An 18,526-nucleotide genomic window follows, 5' to 3' on the forward strand; every position below is an offset into this window, starting at 1 on the left:
AGGGCCAGCACAGGCATCCCCAGTGAACCCCTGCTCAAAAACCTGTCAGGTTTAAGACTTTTTGGAAGAACTCGTGGGGTTTTGGCTTTGGGCTTGGACAGGGAGGGCTGCAGCTGTTTTCTCCCCTAAGGAGGTGTTAGGCAATGCCCACCTTAAATCGAGCTGTGACACAGTGACAAGGCCAGGCCTGAGAAATCCCTGTGTTGATCCCCCAAAGTTCTGCTGGATTCCTGCTTCACCCGGCATCTCTCCAGAGGCTCAGGTTTCCAGCAGAAAAGGCCCTTCCCATGCTTGTCCTGGCTGCTTGTTACCATGTTTATATATATATATATATATTTTTTTTTTTTTTTAACCTACAAAGCAAAGCCTTGGCAAGGCTGGCTGGGAAATGCATTTCAGATAAAAATAGAAAAAAAAACAATAATGCCAGGGAAACAGTCTGAAACCCCAAAAAGAGAAAGACCAGAAAAGAATCAATAGTTATAATTAGCCCTGCTACTTACCAATGACTAGTGATACCCTGTACATGGGAGCCACAAATATTTGAGCACAAAGCTCAGTGGCTGCAGGGTCACGGGGGGGATGGATCTGGTGGCATTTGTGCCACCACCCTGGTGGTGGCAGAGCCCTGCAAGGGCTGGGGATGGAGGGGACTAGCTGAGCTCTGGCAGGCTGGAGGTAGTGCAGGGCTTCAAACATCTCCTCCTGGGAGTGACACAGCCCCCCCATGGGAACACCCCTTGTTCCCTTTCTGCAAATCCCAAATCCCCCAGCTGAGCCCCCAGCTTGTTCCCTCCACTGTACACCTCTGTTTTCCCAGCAGTATCCCATGAAAACAAGACATTCACCACACCCCAATGTATTTTAATAACGAAATTGTTGGCCCACAGTGCTGGGATCTCGTTTAGTCCAGCAGTTTATTCTAAAGTGCACCTACACCGGTGCCATCCAAACTTGCAGTCACCTTGAATCCCCTGGGATTGGCTGCACCCCGGGCTTCACCTCAGCTCCTGGATGATGGTGTTTATGGAGGCCAGCAGCTCCCTGAAGTAGCGGTCCCTGTCGCCCTCCCTCTGCTCCTGGGCCGCCAGCTCCTCGTACTCGCTGCGCAGGAGGCTGAGGGCGGTGCCCAGGGCGCTGTCCCCCCGGTAGTGCTCCCTGCAGAAGGCCACCAGCACCCCCACCAGCTGCAGCGCCTTCTCCCGGCTGTCGTGCTCGGGCATGGCCAGCAGGTTGGGCACCAGGGCGCACCAGCCCTGCTCCAGCACCGCCGGCACCAGCCTGACCTGCCGGTACTGCTGCAGCTTCTCCTCCATCTGCTCGTCGTGCTGCGAGTCCTCCAGCAGCATCTGTGGGAAGTGGTGGAACACAGATTCATGTCCCTGTCAGAGAGGAACTGCTCCCAGGAGGTGACACAGTAGAGGAGGATGCATGTCCTGTACCAGCTGCCACGGACAAGGACTTGCCACAGAAGACCAGACCGAGGTTGTGTCCTGACTCCCTGGCCACGGGGGCTGTTTGTGCACCCTGGAAAATTTCCAGGGACTGGGGGTTTCTGTGTCACACAGCCTGGGAGGGGACTCAGGGACAGGAAGCTCAGCAGGACTTGCCAAGTCTCTGATCTGATGCTTTTTGCTGCTAATGGACATCATCACTTGGCTCCATGCTGCTCCTCCCAGAGATGGGGATCTCAGTCTCCTCCACCCACAGCCACACCTTCCCCTCCCAGCCTGGTCCGGAAAAGCCCAGTACTGAGATTCTGCAGGGGGCTCCATCCCTGACTGTGAGAGACAGCCCAGCAGTGGGGCCAAGGGAGGAAGGGAAACTCCCCCACATCACCATGTGAGCCCTCTGGGACTCAGGTGGTGGAGAGGCTTTGATAGCAGGAAATTTCCAGACAGGAACATGGAAGGACAACACCAGGGAGACCTCCCCTTTCCTGGTCCTCTTGAGAGATGCTGAAGTGCAGGCAGGATTTGGGGTGGAAAGGAAGGAATGTGGCAGGAGGAGCCGATCAGAGCCCCAGTGACTCCTGTTTAGCACTGAGAGCTGCCAGGGTGGTTTATGATTCCAATCCAACCTATGTGACAGTCACCCAGGCCATCCTAAACCTGCCACCCAGCTGGGAGCAGCCTCCCGGCAGCCAGGGTACAGCATTCCCAATCCAAAGAGCAGCTAAAAATGGTTAACATAAACTCAAGAATCTGCCAGGCTCTGCCTGCCCCAGACCCACGGAAGCAGGAACAGATGGGGCTGCCAGAGGGGGCAGTGGGAAACGAGCAACAGGATCAAACGGGAATGGTTTGAGTCAAAATGCCCTCATGCTTTCCCATGGAGCTGACAAGATCATGTTAGAGTCAGCACCTGATAAGATTTCAGACCTGCTAAAATAATTTGCACCTTTACAAAGTCTGCTGGAAAATAACTGATTTAACAAAGAGGTGCTGCTCTGCCGTGCCTGCAACCCAGGTATTAGAGCAGCCATAATCCGCAGGGCAAATTGCCCATAAACTGAGCTAGAGTGGATTTAATTCCCATTCTCTGGAGTCAGGGAAAGGCGCAGACTGAACAACAAGCCATGGCAAGGAAAGACAGGCTTTAAACTGACACTTACAGCAGTAATCCAGGGTATTTGAAAATAAAACACAGGACATGGCGGGCTGGGCTCCAGCGAGGGACGTGCAGCAGGCAAAGGGCTCTGGTGGGCAGGGACACAGCAGTGCTGGCCTGTCCCCTGGCCTTGGCTGGACACCACAGCCCAGGGACAGCATTCCCCACTCGTGGCCTGTGTGTCCTGCTGTCTAAACACTCTCAGGAGGAAATGGTGGCAGTGGCTTGAAAGCAAACAAAGGTTTCAGCTGCTCTGGGCTCCCCAAGGCACTCGTGTGGTGCTGGCCAAGGGTCTGCAGGGGACTCATCCCCACTGATGCTGGGCTGGCTCCTCCTCATCCTCGTCCTGTGAGGATGCTCAGGCCTGGCTGGGTTTGGGGGGAAGGGGGGCAGTGCCATCCCAGCTCTCACCTTCTCCATGATGAGGTCGTAGAGCAGTGTCACCACCCGGACACGGAGCGGCTCCATCCCCTTCTGCCGGAAGAGACTCCTGAGCACCTGGAGCCCACCCAGCTTGAGGAACTGCTGCTGGGCATAGGGGAAGTGCCTCAGCATGGAGGACAGAGCAAAGAGAGCCTGGGGGAGACAGAGAGGGCAATCAGCACAGTGCTCATGGCCACCCCACGTGGCACAGCCCCTCTTCATGCACCCCATGGGGACAGCAGAAACACACTCCAGCCCATCTGTGCAGAGCTCCATGGAAAATGCATTCCAGCCTCTTCTGCTGAGGGACACCTCCAGCAGTCCTGTTTGCAATCCCAATCCTCCCCAGCACTGACAGGCTGCCAAATCTTGGGTACCAAATCCAAACCCCAGTCTGGACTGTCACTGCAGGGCCTGTGGCCAGCCCCTGACAGACCCAACCCCATCACTTGTCCCTGTAAGGCACTCAGAGCCTGGCCATGGGATGGAGTGAGGAGTATCCAGCACCCCTCAGCACAGCCTGATCCCTACGAGGTGATTTAAATGCCGGGGTGATGTCCCCCAGTCCCACAGCAGAGGACAAGGCCATGATGTCCCCCAGCCCCACAGAGGCCGTGTCAGGGTGCAGCCCCTCAGGCTTCCAGCCAGAGCCCAGCAGCCAGGGGTGCCCAGGCCTTGGCATGGAGCTGAGGGCAGTGAGGCCAGGCTGTCAGGCTGTCAGGCAGGCTGTCACAGCCCTGGTGGCACAGGCACGGCCCGGGGCAGGGACATGCTCGCACAGGGCGGGGCCGCTCCCGCTCGGCACGCAGAGATCCGAGCTGACAGCCATGGCCCGCCCGCCCCCGCTTGGCTCTGGCTCCCATTTTCCGCCCTGCTGCTGGTGGGGAGAAGATGCTGCTGTCTCCCTTTCCAGGCGGGCCAGAGGACGGCGGAGGGAAGGAATGCACTTTTGGCCTGGCTGCCGTGCAGGGCTGTGAGCACCGGGGCGGAAAATCCATCGGAGCCAGAGCCCGGGGCTGTGCAGGCAGGGCCGGGCACCGGCCTGGCCTTGGATCCAGCCGGGGCACACAGGAACTGCACACAGCTCGGAACTGGAGGAAAACCTCTCTCCTCCTGGAAAGAGGGTTCAGCCCTGCAGGGCCTCGTGTGGCTGCGTGGACAATGCTGAGCCCCCCACTCGTTTCCCCAGGGGCTGCCAGCACCATGCACTCAGGTTCACTAGAAAGAACTGCTCTGGTTCACAGTGATGCTGTGAGAGCCCCGCATGTCCAGCCATCCCTCCCCACCCCAAAAGGAGCTCCGGGTTGAGTCACAGGCACTCCTGGGAGGAGTTTCTGAGCATAGAGCATCCCATGGCATCTCCTCACATCCATGGCCAAATGCAGTGGAGTTCCAGAGCCTCTCCTGTGCCTTTCACTTGCTGGAGAGCTCTTACCAGGTTAAAGGGCATTATTTCATTATATTTTAGGGAGCTCATTACAGGCAAATGGGAGAGCCATTGGTCCCCCCATCCTGCTGGACCCCTCCTGCAGGAAACCAGGGCTGGGGGTTTGGGAGCAGCCAGGTGATGTTACAGAGGTGGCATCACATGTTGGAGTGAGGGTAATGGGATCTCATGCTCCAGGGAATACAGCAGGGAGGGGGCGAGGGAGCCCCCAGCCCGATGGACAGCACTGCACATTTGGCTGGGGGCTCTTGGTGCTGCTCCTTGCTCCAAAGCCTCTGCCACAGGCAGGACACGGGGCTGGCTGCAGCAATTAGCTCCTCCAAATGTCAGCTCCCGTGTTTGTCAGCCTGTGATGGCTGTGCTGCCATGGGGACCCTCACCTGTGCCCCCAGGAGATGTGGCACCGTGCACTGTCTCTGTGGGCTGGCAGAGACACTCATGTGCTACTGCTGGCACCGGGGGGACACCCACAGAGCCTGGGGAGTGTGGGCACCAGCCAGTGCTGCTGGGGTGCTCTGGCACCCAGGGCCCCCTCCTACACCCCTGGGAGTGAAGCCCACCCAGTGTGGGGAGCAGAGGGGGATCCCACACTGTGCAGATGTCCAGGATGTCCTGAAGGTGTTTACACAGAGCTCAGCACAAACCCAGCTGTGCCCAGAGGTGCAGCCCCACTCCTCACCTTCTTCCTGACAGCCAGGGGCTGTTCTGTGGCCAGGATAACCAGGAGCTTCTGCAGGGCACCCCCCTCGATGGCTTCAATCTGCACTTTGGGGTTGCTGCAGGGATGAAAGCAAAAGGCAAGTCACCAACAGTGGGGCAGGGCAAGGTGAGAGGGACCCTGGCCTGGCTTGTACCAGCACTGGGGTGGCAGCAGGAGCAGGGCAGGGCCTGTCCCCTGTGCTGGCACTGCTGGGGCACCCCAAGGGCTGTGTCCAGCTCTGGCCCCTCATGGCCAGAGAGACCTGGAGGGGCTGGAGCGTGTCCAGGGCAGGGAATGTAGCCCCAGGAGAGGCTGAGGGAGCTGGGCAGGGGCTCAGCCTGGAGAAAAGGAGGCTCTCATTCATCTCCAGCCAAACCTGCAGCCACAGCCATGGCCCCAACAGCATGTGGCCCAAAAATCTGATTCCATTTCACATGGAAGTCCCTGTGGGCAATAGAGACAGGGCAAGTGCAGAAGCAGCTTGCAGGAAGGCACTTTGCTGAGTACAAGTGCACTGAAAGGACAATCCCCTGGGCTGGAGACCTCCTGGTACCATTCAAGGAGAACGGCACATTTGGGATACCCAAGCTCTTTTGTCACATCTCTCTAAAATAAATAATAAAAACCCTTACAGCAAGAGACACAACTGAGAAATTGGTATGCCTTTAATGCTTGGCTGGTCACCTGGAGGATTTGATCTAATTAAAATCTCTGAACCATGGAGCTTTTGCCAAGGAGCAGCTCCGGAGGTGAGGGATCCTTCCTGGCTCCTCAATGCTCCTCTTGCTCTGTCTCTGCTATCAATGGCCCTGGCTTCAAGCTAACAAAAAAGCTCCTTTGAAGGTTTGGAAAACTCAGCAGAGATCTGTACAAATTACACTGTCAGGCCCAGGGAAAAGCAGCCTGAACAAAATAAACACAGTGAGGCAGACTGCAGAGTGCTCACATGGGAAATTGAACCATGCTAATCTGCTAATGGAGACAGGATGGTGGCACCTGCAACAAATCCACTGAGAAGGGAGACTGAGGCTGGGCCAGCCTATGGTGACATTCCACCATGCTGCAGTGATAGCACAGATCTAGGTGTGCTGCACTGATGAGGTTAACCAGCCCCTACCCAGGGTGAGGAGCAGCCACAGGCTGCAGGGACTCAAGCCTCTTCCCAAAAGAGACCCCTGTGTGCTAAACAGCCCCAGTTTGCCCTGGGGAGCCCAGCCTGGCTGTGGGGTGACAGCACAGCCACTCCAGATGTGCACATCTGAGCTCCTGGTGCCTCCCAGCCATGCTCCCCACATTCTGTGCCATTTTCACTGGCAACTCCCACCATAGAAGCAGTTCCCACTTTGCAGATAAAGGGGTTTGTGAAGAGTTCTCTCTGCTGAGAGATACCCTTGTTCCACTTCCCCTAGGCCGACCCCAAGTGCACAAATTTAGGAGAGACTTCTGGAAGTTTTTGCAGACTGCACATGCGATGGGTGTGGGAAGACTGAAAAGCAGCAACACAGCCCTGAGGCGACAGCAGCTCTGGAGTTAGGTGGGAACTTACAATAAGGCAGCAAAATTAGATTTAAATTAAAAAAAAAAAAAAAAGAAAGCAAGCAAGTGGTGCAGAGGGACCTGGGGACTTGGGAGGCACAGAGCAGGGCAGGCAGACAAATGCCCTCATCTCTACTGCTCTGACAAGGACACACAGAGAATATTTATTTCATGGCTTGCTTGTTGCAGAAAGGGTCGCCTTCTCTCCTGGGCACCCTGCTGAAGGCAGGTGGGGAAGGACCAAGCAGGGAGTGGGACAGAGGGGCTGCACCTGCCTGGGAGCTGGCACAGCCTCTTCTGCCCTGGCATCTCCCAGGCACAGGGAGCCAGGCTGCAGAGCTGAACTCTGATGAAAGCCCCGGTGCTGGAGCAAAGGCATCATAATCACCGGGCTAGACAGGGCTTAATGGGTCTCAGCCCAGAACCAACTCTGAGGGGCCACCTGGGAAATCAAAGCCAGGGATCAAAGTCTGTAAGTCTGTGAAACAGCCTAAAAAATTTAGTGTAGTCTATTTAGCTTGTGCTGTAACCTGAGGATCAGAACCAGGCAGCATCACTTACATTTCCCTCCCCCTCTTTCCCTTCCCCTCCCCGGTTTGCAGTCCAAAATCTATTAATGGAGAACACAAGAGCAAACCAACAGGACTGAAATGTGCCTTGCCTGCCTCCTGGGGCTCTCAGACCCTCACACCTGGGTCACAATTTGACAGGCAATGGAAAAGGTCATTTTCCTGAGCCCCGGAAACAAAGCAACACAACCAGGGTCACACTTGAAAAGGCCAATGACTTCTTCATCCTTCTCAGTGTTTGGAGGATTTCTGACAGCTCTTGTAAGCACATTCATGTTAATATTATTTGACAAATAATGGATAGAGAGATAAAACAGATCATTACAGTGTCAGTAATTCCAGCCTGCACTAGAGCTGTAAATCTGAGACTCTGAACAAGGGCAGAAAAGAGAGGCAGGGTGATCAGCAGCTCATTAATACTTGCACGGCTGAATTTCAGGTTGTAGGTTTAAGAATAAAATTAAAAAAAAAAAAAAAAAAGAAAAAAAAAAGCATTAAAACAGTTCAAGTGAGAAGTGACACATAAGGAGGACAGCTTCCTCCCGCACTCCAGGCTCTGGGTATGAACTATCCCTGTGGGAAATGACCATGGAGCAGCTGCAGTGAGCCAGATGGCTCTGAATCCATGACTTCCCAGGTACCCACATCTCCTCCCAAACTTCCTGGGTTCCTTCTCCAGAGGAGAATAACGGGGACAACTCAATATCAACAGTTCTGCAACCTCCTGCCTTCCAAAACGACCCTCTGACCCTGCTACTTGAGACCAGTGTGGGTGAATCCCTTACAAAACACACATTTAACTGAGGCTTTCCACAGTCCCAATATATGGAAAAGGACATTTGCATGCACAATATGAGACACTAATAATAATAAAATAATCCCAATGCCACTAAGGCTGCCTGTGACTATTGGAGGGAGAAGGAGGGGGAGATGAGCCACAGTCACCCCCAAAACCTCCCCCAAGAGCTGCATGCAGCAGAACTGGCCTAAAAATCTTCTTCTCCAACCACCAGCTCAGACCTGAGTTTATCACTGACAAAGGCCTTCACAGCCAAGACTTAAGGAGATTAAAAACCACCCAGAAAAATGGAGCCCTAAGTAGTTACACCGATCAAAATACAGCGGAGAAGAAAGCAGGGGTGAGGGGGGAAAACCTGACAAAAGGAAAACTAGGTTTCAATAGGCAACACAATACAACAATTTCATATGAAAGATGTGAAGCATGAAAGAGATGTTAGATGTTCAAAAGCCCAGAATATAGGAGAGATATAAAAAAATCCCCAAGAAGATGAAAATCTCCACTTCAATGCAATGCTGCCTTCTCACTTTCCACCAAGCCAGGCGCTCGCTGCCGAGGCAGGGGAGCAGCAGCGTCCCTGGGAGAGCAGCACGGCTGCTGTGACATCCTGGATTACAGGGACACAGCACGGCCTCTAATGAGCAATTAGGTTATGGAGTATTTGTTGCTAAGAGGAGAACAGAACTGCAGAGAATAAATTGGAGCTGAGTACGTGGCTCTGTGATTCTGATGGGCTGATGTGATACTCAAACCTGGGAGCGTGAATCATGCCAGAGAGGCAGGAACAGCGTGGAAGGCACATGGGAAAAGCTGGGGGAACCTTGGCTTGGTTTCCAACCACGTATCTGTGTCCCAGATAAGGGAGAGGAGAGCTTCTTGTGGTCCCTCCATCATCCCCTCTGAAAGTAGGGGGGCTGTGACACCCTACTGGAGAGCCCCAGGCTCCCTGGGGACACAATGACATCGTGTTTAACTGGAAACACCGCTCCCAGCCACACCATGGAAGTGGGAATTCCCTTGGCAGTCACAGCACTGAGCTGGAAGGGCAGGGCTTGGTGTGGCCAGGAGCCACTGGAAGCCCTGGAGCCACTGGGAGCCCTGCAGGGAGGAGAGCCAGCTCACCTGAGCCCAGGCAGGGCAAGTTTAGTGTTTAGAAGAAGAAAAAAACCAAGGAGCTGCGGTGCCCTAACACAGCCTAACAGATGGATAATTAGATTTATGCAAAGAGCTGTAAAAGTAAGTAATTAAATAAAAATAGAGAATACCAAATCTGCTGCAGCAAGACACCTCACAGGGCTGCAGAAAGCCCCTGCAGCTGGGACCCAGCATTCCAGGTGTGGGATGAAGGAGCTGGGGCACCTGAGTCAGCAGAGACAGCAATGGGAACACAGGGACTGAATCCCTTCCTCTTCCTCACCTCTCTAGAGAGCAGAGCAGAGTGAATACTGACTCTGGCAGTAACATCTCAGGTGCCAGAGCAAAACCAATCACACCAGATTGTTCTGCTGAACACACACAAACAACAAACTGACTACCTCTATTTATAGCTGGAGGACAAAACGCTCCCACAAAAACAGGAGATCACACTGGGCCCCAAAGTCAGCCCAGGCAGGAATTTCACTGTACACTCAGAGCCCTTCTTTTCTCCTGACCCTTGGCTTTGTCAGCTCTGAGCTGGATTTCAGTGCCAGCACAAACCCTGGTTCCAAGCACAGTGCTGAGCTCTCCCTGGGCTGCTCCAGGGGGGATTTGCACCTGGAGCTCCCACAGACACCAGGGCAAGGGGGGGGCTGCAGCTTCAAGAGCCTAAGATGACAACTCATCTCCTGTGAGTTTAATCAACAGCCCATAGACTATTTAATGAAAAAATGCAAAGCTTTGGGTATTTTCAGATGTCAGCACCATGAAGGTCAGCCTGATTTCTCCATTCTGATGGTGAAGGATGGGCTGTGCAGGCCACTCTGGGGGTTTGTCACCCCTCTGTGACACAAGGGCTGGCCTGGGTTACTCGTGTCCCACCTGCATTGGTCACAGGAAGAGCCTGAGCTCTCTTCCAGCTCAGCTTAGTGAATAATTGATCCTTCCAGGTAGGTGCAGGCAAGTGCTCCACAGTGCACAGAGAAAGGCATCCCAGGAAATCCCCCCAGTGCTCAATCATCCAAACGGATGCTTTGTTTCTGAGAGTAAATCAGCCTTATGGCTCCATGTGCCACACTTACAAAACACTCCCCATGGATTCCTGAAAGCCTGGTATTTACTGTAGGTCAGCCATGGATCGGTGCCGAGGGATGGGCTGCATTTCATCAGGGGCTACATTAATAAAAATGAGGAGATTCTCTCCAAGTGTGAGCAGAACTTATTTATTTCTGTGCCATTTTACCCAGAGCCCACAAAAACTGTGTTGATTTCTTTTTTTAAAAAATCCCAACACAGCAAGAAAAAAGAACAATAGTGCAGGATTAATACCATGGCCTCGAGCTCATCCCGTGCTGTTCATCACAGAGCCTTCAAAGCACCCCCTGATTTATGGACAGGGACTGAAGCGCTCCCAGGAGCATCGGCAGCACTCAGGGTGTGAGTGAGAGCTGGCTCCTGCCTCCCTGCTCCTCCTCTTCCTCACATTCCCGTTCTCTGCACGCCCCCACCCTCCCGGCTCCGGTTCGGAGGTGGCCCAGGATGGTCCAAGGTCTTTCCCAGCCCTGTACTGCTGCTGCAGGACCCCCAGGGAGCCCCTCGGAATCCGCAGTGGGGCAGCTTTGCACAGAACTCTCCCCCCGAGGCTGCTGAAACGCTCTGGGCATCATTCCAGGCACGCCGAGTCACTCGGATATTTCAACAAAACCCATTCGCACGCCTTAGGTGAGATGAAAACACTGCAAAAAGCTGTCTGGAAGCTCCGCAAGAGCAGCCTGGGCTCGGAGCGCTCCCGCTCTGCGGTGCCGATGTGACACATCCCACCAATCATCCTGAGAGATGCTAAAGGGGGCCTGAGGCTGAGCCCTTCCATTGTTACTCGCTTTATTTGTTTGCTTGCTCATTTGAGCTGATTTTTCTTTAAGACAAGTGCTAATAATATCAGAAAGGCGAGGAAGCGCTCGCCTGGCGCGTTCCCGCTGGGGATGCCAGCGGAGCGCAGGCACTCCGCAGCTCCCCGAGACACAAAGACAAGTGTGAGAACAGGCATTTCGCTCCTCTCCCTTGCAGCAGCAGCAGCTCTGTCCTATTTTAACCCTGCCATCTGCTCGCAGCTCCTCCCGTCCCCGGGCAGAGCCGAGCCTTCCATCCGCTCCCACCACCCGGCTGCAGCCCCAGTACCACCAGGAGGGGAGGGGATGCTCCTTGAACGCCAGCCATCCACCCATCGCTGCCGAGCCTCACTCCTGCCTTTCCACTCCTTGGCAGGCCAGGCAAGATGCTGGGTCCCCCTCACTGCAGTGTCACTCTGGCCCTTCCCGGTCCCAGCGGGTTTAATGGTGCTATTAGAGTCGTTTTAGTCGATAAAAGTAGATTTGTTTCACTGAGTCATGACTCAAAACCAAGACTTTGCTCCATTTACAAAAGCAAATCACCATCTTGCAAATGCCAAGCACAGATTTAAGCTCTAACAGCGAAGCCTGGGGAAGGTTTCCAGCCAGAGTGAGAATGGAAAAGCTGCATCTGCAAAAGCTAGGAAACCTTTATTTCATTTATCTTGTTTTGATAAACAGAGAGGATATCCTGTGCAAAACCAGCTCCTGAAGAAACCTGATGAGCTCATTCTACATCAAGTGACTTAATCATGGATTAATAGAGGAGAGAGCAACAGCAGGAGATGCCACGGGACCAGGGACTGCAACACAACCCACAGACAATTCCAGCCAGTTCCTGGGTAGGAAGCCCTCGAGGAAAACTTGGGAGCCACAGAAAGCAACAGCAATTCTTTCTGCTTTCTGATTCATCCCTACTCACCCACCCACATGCCACGGCAGAGGAGGCTGTAACTGCTACATTTAGGATGACATTTAAAAATCAAGGTTGTGCTGCTGATGGTCATTAAAAATCCCACAGCGTTTTCCAGAAACAAGTGGGTACTCACATCAGTGTCCCTGCCAAGTATCAGCACAGCAGTCATTTTTTCTAGCTACTTCAGTTAAAAGATAAAAGAAAATTGTGCCCACCTATAATTACTGTTATTACTGTTGCTGTTGGTTTTTAAACATTCACTATATACCTTTACATTTCCTAAATACAATTAAGAAGAAAACATTTCCCCAAACCTTTCCAAGTGCCAGATTAATCTCTGTTAACATCAGACAGCTACAATTAAGACATCCAGCCCATAAGAGCTGCCTGGGCTCCCTCAGTAACATGCCCTGACCTTTGGTCTGCACATCCCTGGAGACCCTGTGTCTGTTTTTTCATGGGACTTGCCCTGGCTAACCCAGAGAGGCAAATCCACTGCCCAGAGCTTTAGGGTCACTCTAACGGGGGCTGCATCTGTTCTGAAAAGCATCAAAGGAATTCAAGGCCAGCAGAAAAGATGCTTTGTCTCGTGGGAGATGGAGCTGCCTTTGGCTCCTGCCTTAGCTGGAATGATTTGCCAGTTGGAGGATTCCCTGTCCCTGGCTGGAGAGGGAGCCTGGCTAGGGAGTTCAGGTGGACACTCATGTAGGAGTACTGAAGCTGGGTGACACAGATCCCATCTTCAGAGACAGGGTGAAGGAAACCCCTACGAATGCCTGAATCAAGCTCTCAAAGAGCCAAAATGATCAAGGCAGTTAATAAAATACAGGAACAACGCAAAGAATTCACATGCAGGTGTGAGAAACAAAGCCATGGCAGGTACCAGAGCTGAACTGGGTGCTCAGGAAGAGTGGGAGCAGAGAGAGGAGCACTTCCAGAAGGGAAAAGTCTGCATAAAAGATGCAGTGGAATAAGATAATTATGCAGGAAGGAGAGAATGTCAGCAATGTGCCCTACATCACTGATGGATGGAGAGAGCGGATACCTTGATGAAGAAAGGCGATGTGCTAATTAGGATTTAATGACCCTGAAGGCAAAGACAAAAAAGCCCTCCTTTGCCACAGTTGAGGAGGGAGTGGACAGAGAGCCTCAGCCTGGCAAGGAGAGGGTTAGGAAAAGCCCGAAACAACACCTCTGCAAGGGAGAGCATGCAGGCAGGTTGTGCCAGGCAGAAGGGCTCCATCCCCAGGGCAGAAGGAAGCTCGGGGAGCTGTGGGAGCTGAGCTGCCTGCACCCAGGAACAGCTTGGATGGGAAGGTGCAGGAGGGAGCGGGTTCAATTCATTCCACGCTCTGCAACTGTGGAAAGACACACGCCAGGCAAATGTGAGTTGTGATGATCACTTCCCACTGCTAGACTCTGCGAGGAGAGGACGGGAGGTGACACCACCAGGAGCTCACACATGTGCTGCGAAGGCGCAGGAGGAGCCACGGCTTGCCAGGAATTGCTGGGATGTGAAAGCCCGGCCGGCTGCAGCCTCGTAAACAAACCTGGCTGTGCTTCGCCATGGCTCTGCTGCCCAGGGGGTGTGCCGGGGGCACGGTGCGCACACGGGGTGTGCCAGCCCTGGGGGCACCGGTGCTGCTCTGCCTTCAGCAGCTTCAGGAAATCACTTGAGAAATCACGGTCCTGCACCGGTTCTTTCTGCTCAGATGGATGGCTGCGACCCCACGTGGGAGCAGCCTGGGCTGAACTGGGGCAGAGCATCTCCGTGCTGAGCTCCCCCAGGACTGAGACTGACCTGGGCTGTGCTCCACCAGCAGGACTGAGACTGATCCTGGGCTGAGCTTTACCCAGGACTGAGACTGATCCTGGGCTGGGCTCCATCAGCAGGACTGAGACTGATCCTGGGCTGAGCTTTACCCAGGACTGAGACTGATCCTGGGCTGAGCTCCACCAGCAGGTCTCAGACTGATCCTGGGCTGAGCTTCACCAGGACTGAGATTGATCCTGGGCTGGGCACATCAGGGAGGTGGCCATGGCCCACAGCTGACCCACACAAACCCTGCAGGAGGGAGCTGAAGTCACCTGCTGTGTGATGAGAAAGGACATGAGAGCATCATGCTCCTCTGGGCAGCCCCTGGGCTGTGACACACTGGCCTCCACTGACAACATCCACGACTGATTTGTGACAATGACATCAGTGTCCACAAACATCCTGCTGCTCCTGCATTCTGCCCTTACTCACATCCTGCCCTTCCTGCTCCCCAGCAGCAAGGATATCAGGCCAGGGAGGATGAGCACAGCTCCTCACCCTCCCTCAGGCTGGGCTGGCTCCCCACCTTGCCCCATGGCTGGTGGCACCCAGTGGCACCAGCACAGCATAGTGACACCTTCCCCATGCTGGCAGTGCAGAGTCCAGATCACAGCAGTTGTGGTGATGTCTGGAAACCATCACCCCATGGAGTCACACTGACCTACCTCCTTCCCATTTCTCTGCATGTTGTGCAGAAGCAAGAAAAAAATCCTCTGTTTGATCTCAACCAGACTTTTTTTTAAAGTTCCACAATTGGTAGCAGCTATTCCATGGATTCATCACCTCTGCTCTAGAGATAGGCTGAAGGAGGAAGAGTGGAGAATGGAATGCTCCATTCCAGTGCCTAGAGGGCTCCAGGAGAACTGGAGTCAACTGACTTGGGACAAGGGATGGAGGGACAGGAGAAGTGGGAATGGCTCTACACTGACAGGGGCAGGGTTAGATGGGATATTGGGAAGAAAATAAGACTCTTGCACAGGGTGCCCAGAGCAGCTGTGGCTGCCCCTGGATCCCTGGCAGTGCCCAAGGCCAGGCTGGACACTGGGTTTGGAGCAGCCTGGGACAGTGGGAGGTGTCCCTGCCATGGCAGGGGTGGGATGGGATGAGCTGTAAGGTCCATTCTGGGATTCTCCTCTCCCAGGAGGGCTGACTCGACAGCAGGAGCTGGACACAGCCAGTTCTCATGTTGGGAAACAGGACTTGGCTTTAAGTCCATCTTGCAGAACCATTCCATTCCGTTGCAGTTCCCTCTCTTTCCTGTGTGTTGGCTGTGAATTCCCCAAATGCACAATCCTTCAGCATTCCATGGGATGAATCTGGGCAGGTTCCCAGGCCTCACACACTGCTCCCTGTTTATGTCCTTCACGCTGTGCTGGGACAGCCCTGTCACACAATGCCTCGGACAATCTGGGCCACACATTCATGGCCATCCACCTCTATGTTCACAGCACAAATTTGGGAACCCACAGCTGACCGTAGACACATCACTCATTCTTGAAATGTAGGCCACAAAGCTACTTTAGTTCTGCTTTTGCTTGTAAATCAAGGGCTTACATATGTAATTGGCCCAACCTTAAGAGCAAACAACAGCAGTGGTAGCACCATGCCAGCAATTATTCATGCCTATAATAAACGGCTGTAAAATTGAAAGCCAGCCTTTAAAAATCTGGCTCCTCACTGCACAAACAACAAAAACTCATTTGCAAGGCTTGGCCAGGGAAGTTTTTAATTTTGGGGGAGAGATTGAGGTGGGTGAGGATTTATTTTGTCTCTTTTCATTCTCTGAAAACACCACTCATGCCCACGTTTAGGTCACGGATTATCCTGGCTGCATTTCAGCACTGTGGAATAAACTCAGTGAGAGGCACAGGGGACAAACCTGCCCTCTGCATTCCAAGAGTAGGGCCCTGGGAGCAGGCACAGCTGATCCCCATCCTCTGGCACGTGGGAACAGCCAATTGTTTTCAGCCCTTCCTGCCATGCTGAGCCAGCAGCGAGCCTGCAGATGAGCCAGCATCCCTGGGGATGGCACAGCCACTCCAGGCAAACCCCCTGCTGCTGTTCCATGCCAGGACAGGGGTGCTGAGCCTTGCACAGGTCCTACCAGTCAACAAGAGGTTATTATTTCCCCTGATTAATCACTCCTCAGGGTCGAGCAACAAACATTCCCTGTGCCTCTTGTGCCCTCTTTAACCAACCGTGGCTGCATCACAGCCACTCCTGGGCTCACAGGGGAAAGGTGTGATGAGATCATTCCTTCTGCTGAGCACATTTCTCACCCACAACGCCAGAGCAGACGTGTAAAACTCTTCTAGCACATGGCTGAAAATCTCCTTGGTGGTGCTGAGCAGGAACCGATCCCTGCCTCCTCCACACTCACCAGGCAGGAGCAGATTTCTCCCATTCCAGCAGTTAGTGGCACTAGTAAGGACCTTCCACCTGCTCTGGACCCCCGAGTTTAGAAGGTCTGAAGCACTGACAGACTTCCTTAATGAGGAATCAACCATTTTACATTCTCCTTTGGCATTTCTGCTCAGCTTCCTCCTGCTTTAAGGCATGAATGGATGAGCTCTGTAAGGACTGCTCTGCCTCTGCTGCACAACGCTTCCATCATCAGAGATCCCTAACTACCAAATTTCAGTGTCTTCTGAAGGAAACCGCATTCATCACAGTTCAGAAGGGACCTTTTGGCCTAATCCCCACTAGAAAACCTGCCAAAGTGATCCTCCCATCTCACAATTAGCAGCCGCGGAGACTTTGCTGCGGTGGGCGATGCGATGCGACGCTGCTATGACAACAGGAACGGGAGACAGCTCAGGGTCTCCTGGAGAGGGATAACGAGCAATCGCTGCACCGAGGAGGCAAGAATCCTTGGGAGAAATCCATTCTGCACGGACCCGGCCAGCTATTCCTTGGGAGCCCTGCAAGGTTTGATGGCATTGTTACAGCACGGGGACGGAGTACAACTGGTGAGGACAGGCAGATTCCTGGGGAGTAGAGATGAATATTCATGAAGGAGCTCAGTTTGGGAGAGGAAATGAATCAAGTGTGACAAATGCCGCCTATTAGGAAAAGAGGGTGGCGTCTATTTTTAGTGGAGTTAAGCAAACATTAAAACTCACTCTCTAAGAACTCCAAATAATACCACTCCCTGCCCTGCCTCCCCATCGCCACGTAAGAATTAGCAGCACGTTCCCACCAGCCAAAACCCGCTCGCCTCAACAGAACTTTTCCGATTTAGCCCCCGTGAGAATTTTATAAAAATACAAGTTTTAATCTCTCATCTGCATAGGAAGATGTAATGGCGTCCACCAGGATTTATTTTCCCCTCTTTCTCCAGCATCATAAGGCTTGAAGGAACCTTTTTAAGACGGAAGAAAACGCTGCATTGAAATCTCCTAAAAGAGCACTCACGCGGAGCTGTAATCACTTCAGATGCACAGAATTATCAGGAGGAGAAAATTCATCTCACTTAGAATCAAGCCCCAATTTGAAGCAGAAAGGAAGAGGCTTGGTTTGCCGCCGTGCCAAGCACTCAGACTTTTCACTGAAGTCAAAGAAGCTACAGCTGCTCTGAGCCATTGAAAATCATGCCCAGAATCTCTAGTGAAACTTGTTTGCAGAGATGGCAGCAGGCTGATAAGGATGTTGACTATTCCAAACAGGCCCCCGTTATTTTATATTTTTAGAGATACTTACTCTGCCTATTATTATTATTATTAAGCAGAGGTGGAGTATTTATTGCCCTTTTCTCAGAAATCTCTACAAATGCTGCTTTTCAGCAGGCTCCTCTTCTGGTGAATTTTCCTTCTTTTACTTTTCAGGCTTATAAACGTCTAATTAAATAAGACAACAATGAGAGCATAGTGCCTAACTAAAACACCACCATGTCCACAAAGCTGCTTGAGAGGCCTTCATCCCATCAGATAAGCCAAGATGATGACCAGAGCATTTGGAGCACTAACAGTGAGCACTCAAAAAGCCCCTGGGCAAGGGGAGAGCACGAGCCAGGGATGAAGGACCCTTGGCTCAAACTCTCCAGGCTCAGTCCAGGCTCTGCTGGCTTCTGCTGTGCACCAAGGGCCAACTCTTCAAGAGAAATGCTCAAACTCCACCACGTGGCCTCTGTCACCTCTCTATAGTGTCAAATGCAGTCTCAGAGTTGGTTTAAAAAGATGATGCTCTGGAATCAGACATGTCAAGTGTTTATTATCCACAGCAGTCTCTGGCACCACCAGCAGAAAGACACAGCCTTTCCCAGAGCATCCAAACTCTGGGAAATCCTCTACAGCTTTGGAATGTCCCTCCCTGAGGTCCCTCCTTGGCCTTTCCTTCCTCATGAATCCCTCAGCTCTTAGGTTACGAGCTCCCCTCCCATCTGGAGGGGAGGATGCCCACCATTAACACAGTGTGATTTGTAACTGGGTGCACTGGGGCAGCCTGAGACCCCAGCAGGACCACAGCCAGAACACAGAGCTCTCTGTACATCACTCCTGGTGCTCAGCAGTGCCATTTGTCAGGAAGTTGGGCCCGAGTCCTTTGGAGATGTGGGAGCAGATCCCCGTCCCTCGCCACGCCAGCCCTCAGCAACTGTTGCCATGGTTATTTCATGGTTATTTCATTGGAGTGCTTTTCATCAAGGAGATGCTGCAACTGCTGAATTGTCTCTTGCAAGAGTTCTATA

At 53.0% G+C, this 18,526-nt stretch overlaps 1 protein-coding gene across 1 annotated transcript in view; it reads right to left on the reverse strand.

Annotated features, from left to right (window-relative positions):
• Nucleotides 1–289: 289 nt before the first annotated feature.
• Nucleotides 290–18,526, reverse strand: part of SIL1 (SIL1 nucleotide exchange factor) — a 77,702-nt gene continuing 59,465 nt past the window's right edge. Inside the window, exons 7-9 of the mRNA XM_079319787.1 lie at nt 5,160–5,256; nt 3,022–3,186; nt 290–1,349 (exon numbers count right to left, since the gene is read on the reverse strand). Coding sequence (XP_079175913.1) covers nt 999–1,349; nt 3,022–3,186; nt 5,160–5,256 — 613 coding nt within the window. The 3' untranslated portion in view covers nt 290–998. The remainder of the gene's footprint in view (nt 1,350–3,021; nt 3,187–5,159; nt 5,257–18,526) is intronic.

This window comes from Erithacus rubecula (genome assembly GCF_903797595.1).
Source record: "Erithacus rubecula genome assembly, chromosome: 16".
Lineage (NCBI taxonomy): Eukaryota > Metazoa > Chordata > Aves > Passeriformes > Muscicapidae > Erithacus > Erithacus rubecula.